Source organism: Brassica napus, chromosome C6 (assembly GCF_020379485.1).
Source record: "Brassica napus cultivar Da-Ae chromosome C6, Da-Ae, whole genome shotgun sequence".
Lineage (NCBI taxonomy): Eukaryota > Viridiplantae > Streptophyta > Magnoliopsida > Brassicales > Brassicaceae > Brassica > Brassica napus.
Window position 1 is genome coordinate 35,352,447 of NC_063449.1, and position 3,612 is coordinate 35,356,058.

General features: G+C 42.1%; 1 protein-coding gene across 1 annotated transcript; it reads right to left on the reverse strand.

Annotated features, from left to right (window-relative positions):
• Window positions 1-400: 400 nt before the first annotated feature.
• On the reverse strand, window positions 401-1,066 carry LOC125588502 (uncharacterized protein At4g02000-like). The gene has a single exon (XM_048759876.1). It carries the CDS (start codon window positions 1,064-1,066, stop codon window positions 401-403), a length of 666 nt encoding a protein of 221 aa, XP_048615833.1.
• Between the last annotated feature and the right edge of the window lie 2,546 nt (window positions 1,067-3,612).

Here is a 3,612-nt window from a genome sequence, read left to right on the forward strand (position 1 = left end):
TCTCTTCTCTTATAGGTGATATCCCTGGCTTGTTATGCATGGGAGGTGCAAGGGGCTCCCGAGAATGGGAGACATAGTCAACTGACGGTTGATCTCGTCCTTCTCTACGGGGCGGAGTCCTTCTTGATGATGGGTTATTTCTGATAGAAACATTCCTATCATCATAACGTCTCTTATTTTCCTCATAGCCAGAGCTCCTTTCAGAAACAATCCTAGAGGGATCGTTATGAGAAGAGCTTCGAGCATCTCTTGGGTCCGCATATTTGTAGTTAGACCAGCGATCTCCCTCTCTCGATTGTCCTTGTTGTAGACGAGTTTGTCTCCTGCCTTCCTGCCGCCTTTTGCTTTCTTCGATTCTTTCCAAGGTGTTGTGTTGGGACAACATCCTCTGATCTCTTCCTTATCTAGATGGAGGGCGAAGCTCGCAATCTTCATCTTCATGTGACAGAGACTTACAGAAGAAGCAATGTTTTTCAAGCTTCTCATATTCCAACTCCACTTCAACAACTTTCTTTGAAGGAAGTTCGATGTCCATACGCATGATGAGTGGTTTTAGCCCATTGATCTGAACTTTCATTCTTGCCTTCTCAAAGTCACGTAGTTCAATAGGGCCTAGGGCTGCTCCTATGATGTCGAAAGTTTCATCAGTCCAGTAATGGAGAGGAACTCCATGGACCTTAATCCAGAACGAGATCGTCGCAGGGAACGAGTCTGATACTATCGGTTCCCATCTCTGAAGGATCATCATCCACTTCTTAAAATGAAAAGGCGATTTTGAGAGTATGGCTTGAAGGTCCTGTTCCGATTCAAACCCAAATTGGAACAAGGATGGGCCCAAATCTCTTCCAGTGATTCTGCCTACCACATTCCAATGTTGAAGAAAGAAGTCAACCAGTGCTCTAGTCTTTTGGATTGAGGAATTGGTGACTCTTCCTATGAGTGTGAATCTGTTGCGCTCTATGAGTTCAGAGCTATCCGATGCCGGGATTCTGACAAGCGGTTTACGGAAAGGAGGACGTTCCTCTTTCCATTTTCCTTTGTCAGCTCTTGAGTAGCGGTTCGCCATTGGCTCGTCGGAATAAAGTAAGAAGTTCCGCCGGTGATAGATACGCGAGACTACAGGGAGTAGTAAGGATACCGTATGACGATGGGGACTACAAGGATGTAGTAAAGTGAGAAACCAGTAGCTAGTGGTTTCATCCAACCATAAGGCTGTCGCAGTTGCAGGAGCCTAACATGGTGGTATGGTCGGAATCAGCGAACGTCGGCGGTGAAAATGGTCGGAGAAGACGGTCCCTCCCACACGGTCGGGGGAAGAACCCGGCGTGTAAAGACCAGAGAAGTCTTTTATCCACCAGTAACTTCCTTTCCCGGTAAGCAGTTCAAAAACCTAGAGAAGAGACTGCTGGACACTAGCCGAAAGGGGAAGGTCAACTCTGCAGACAGTCGGGAATCTAGCGGTTAAAGCCCAATATCGTAAGGTGTGCCTGGGAGAGAATTAAAAGCTTTTTTAAACTGTCGTTAAATTATTATTTTCAAAATAAATCATAACCTATGATTCTGCTGTCGCCTTTGAGTCCGTGTACCTATAGTTGTCTTCTCTTGAACATAAAATGATACCATAATTTCAAAACCATCCAACTATATAAGTATCCTAGTAACGATAAGGAGTAAACATGTAGATAATAACACTTTCAGTTCATTGGATGTTTTTTTTAAAAGGTCTTGATATTAATTTTTAGATTAATTTTAATATACATGAGCAATTTTTTTTTAAAAAAATAATAATCCAGTGTAGAGGAACCGGTGAAAACTTGAAACCTTAACAGATTCATGTACACTAGATATATAACTACTCTAGTCATGACTTCAATATTTTTTTAAGAAATAGAAGTCATGTATGGGAACCGGTACCGGCTCTACTCACTCTAAACCCGAAGCTCATTGATGTCTTGAGATTTTACATAGTTTTAAGCATGATTTCCAAACTCATTTAGATCATTTAAGATGCATTTAGAGTCTAATTAGGTACATAGCATATGCATGTGTAGTATGTTAGGTTTGGAAGAGCTCGAGTTGAAGTTTGGAAAGTTTGATGGATAAGCATGAAGAAAAGGGGCAAAGGCAAGAAGATGGACCAAGCCGCAGACAACCAGATCGGACTGGACCAGGCCGCAGAATCGCTCCCGAGAGATCAGCCGAAATGGACCATCCCGCGGACAGAATCCGCGGACAACACCAGTCCGCAGAATCAAACCAGAGAGCTCGAGGTTGGTGTGGTCGGCCGTGGGCGTGTACTGCGGACGAAGGCAGTCCGCGGATTCTCGCCCGAGAGGTCGAGTTTTGATGGGACAGACCGCGGACCACGGCCGCAGGTTGGAGCCGTCCGCGGTCGATGCGAAGACCAGCTCACCCATTTGCCTTTCGGGTCAAACCCGGGTTTGTCGGATCGACCCGGTTCGAGTTTTAAGCTACTATAAATACATTTTAGACCTAATTTTAGATCATATCTTGTTTTCTCTTAAAAATACATTGATATTTTGGAGAAAGTTTGAATCTTTAGTAATATAATTTTTCTTTCTTGAGTAATTTGAGTCTATCTCATCTTCTTAACATGATTTCTCTTGAATCTATTATGGGTTTAAGGTTAATCATGAAGATTAGTGAGTAAATTCTTTTTGGATTCATGGGTTAGGATGATTAGGATGATTAAGTGATGATCTAGAATGTTTAGAGTATATTAATATGTTTCATTGCTTGATTGAGTGATCTTTATGCTAATCTAGAGTTGGCCATTTTAGATTAGAAATATAGACATTTCATTGCCCGGAAGGTGTTCGATGAAATGTCTGAGCCAACTCAACATGCTCTTAGCTTACCCTACCAAAGGTATTTGATGTTAGGGGAGTTTAGAAAGTTGAATGATCTGTTCTTAATTATTGTTTGATTGACACAAACCAAAGGAATTTGATGTTTGATCAATGAGAGTAAATGAGCTTTTGTATTGACAAAGAACTTGATTAGAATTGTTCTCTAGACTTAAGGAATTGTGTTGATTGAATCTTTGCCATTTTAGATTAAATCTTAGTCATCTGAAATCAAATTCCTACACCCATGACTCCTCCCTTATCCATTTGCTTGAAAGTTGCTAGTTAATTGTGTTAGAACCTTGTTAGCTTAATCAAATTACCTCGTTACATTGATTGCATTTAGCTTAAGTATGAACATGAATTCTATTTGATTTGAAACTCTTAGAAATGGATTGACATCTAAAATACTACTTTGATTTGAATCTTGGACCCTTGAAAAGTCCATTTCACTCATTACCTCCCTTACCGGCCTACTACAGCGGGGAGTGAAAATGATCACGCTCCCCCCTACAGGACTCTCCAAAGCAACTCTCTTCCCCTGGATCATCTGGTACCTGTGGTCAGCCGGGAACAAACTTGCCTTTGAAGAGGTAAGGATCACGGAATGGGAGGTAGTGACACAGGCGATCAAGGAAGCCGCAGTCTGGCAAACTGCACATCAACGTAAATCCTCCCCAACCAACAAACCCCCGGATTGTAAGTTCTTCCCGTCCAAACCTTCGCTCAAACAAACAAAATGCTT

What these genes read in the sequence shown, in the direction of transcription:
- LOC125588502 (XM_048759876.1), bottom strand. Translation starts at nt 1,066, where the DNA reads ATGGCGAACCGCTACTCAAGAGCTGACAAAGGAAAATGGAAAGAGGAA.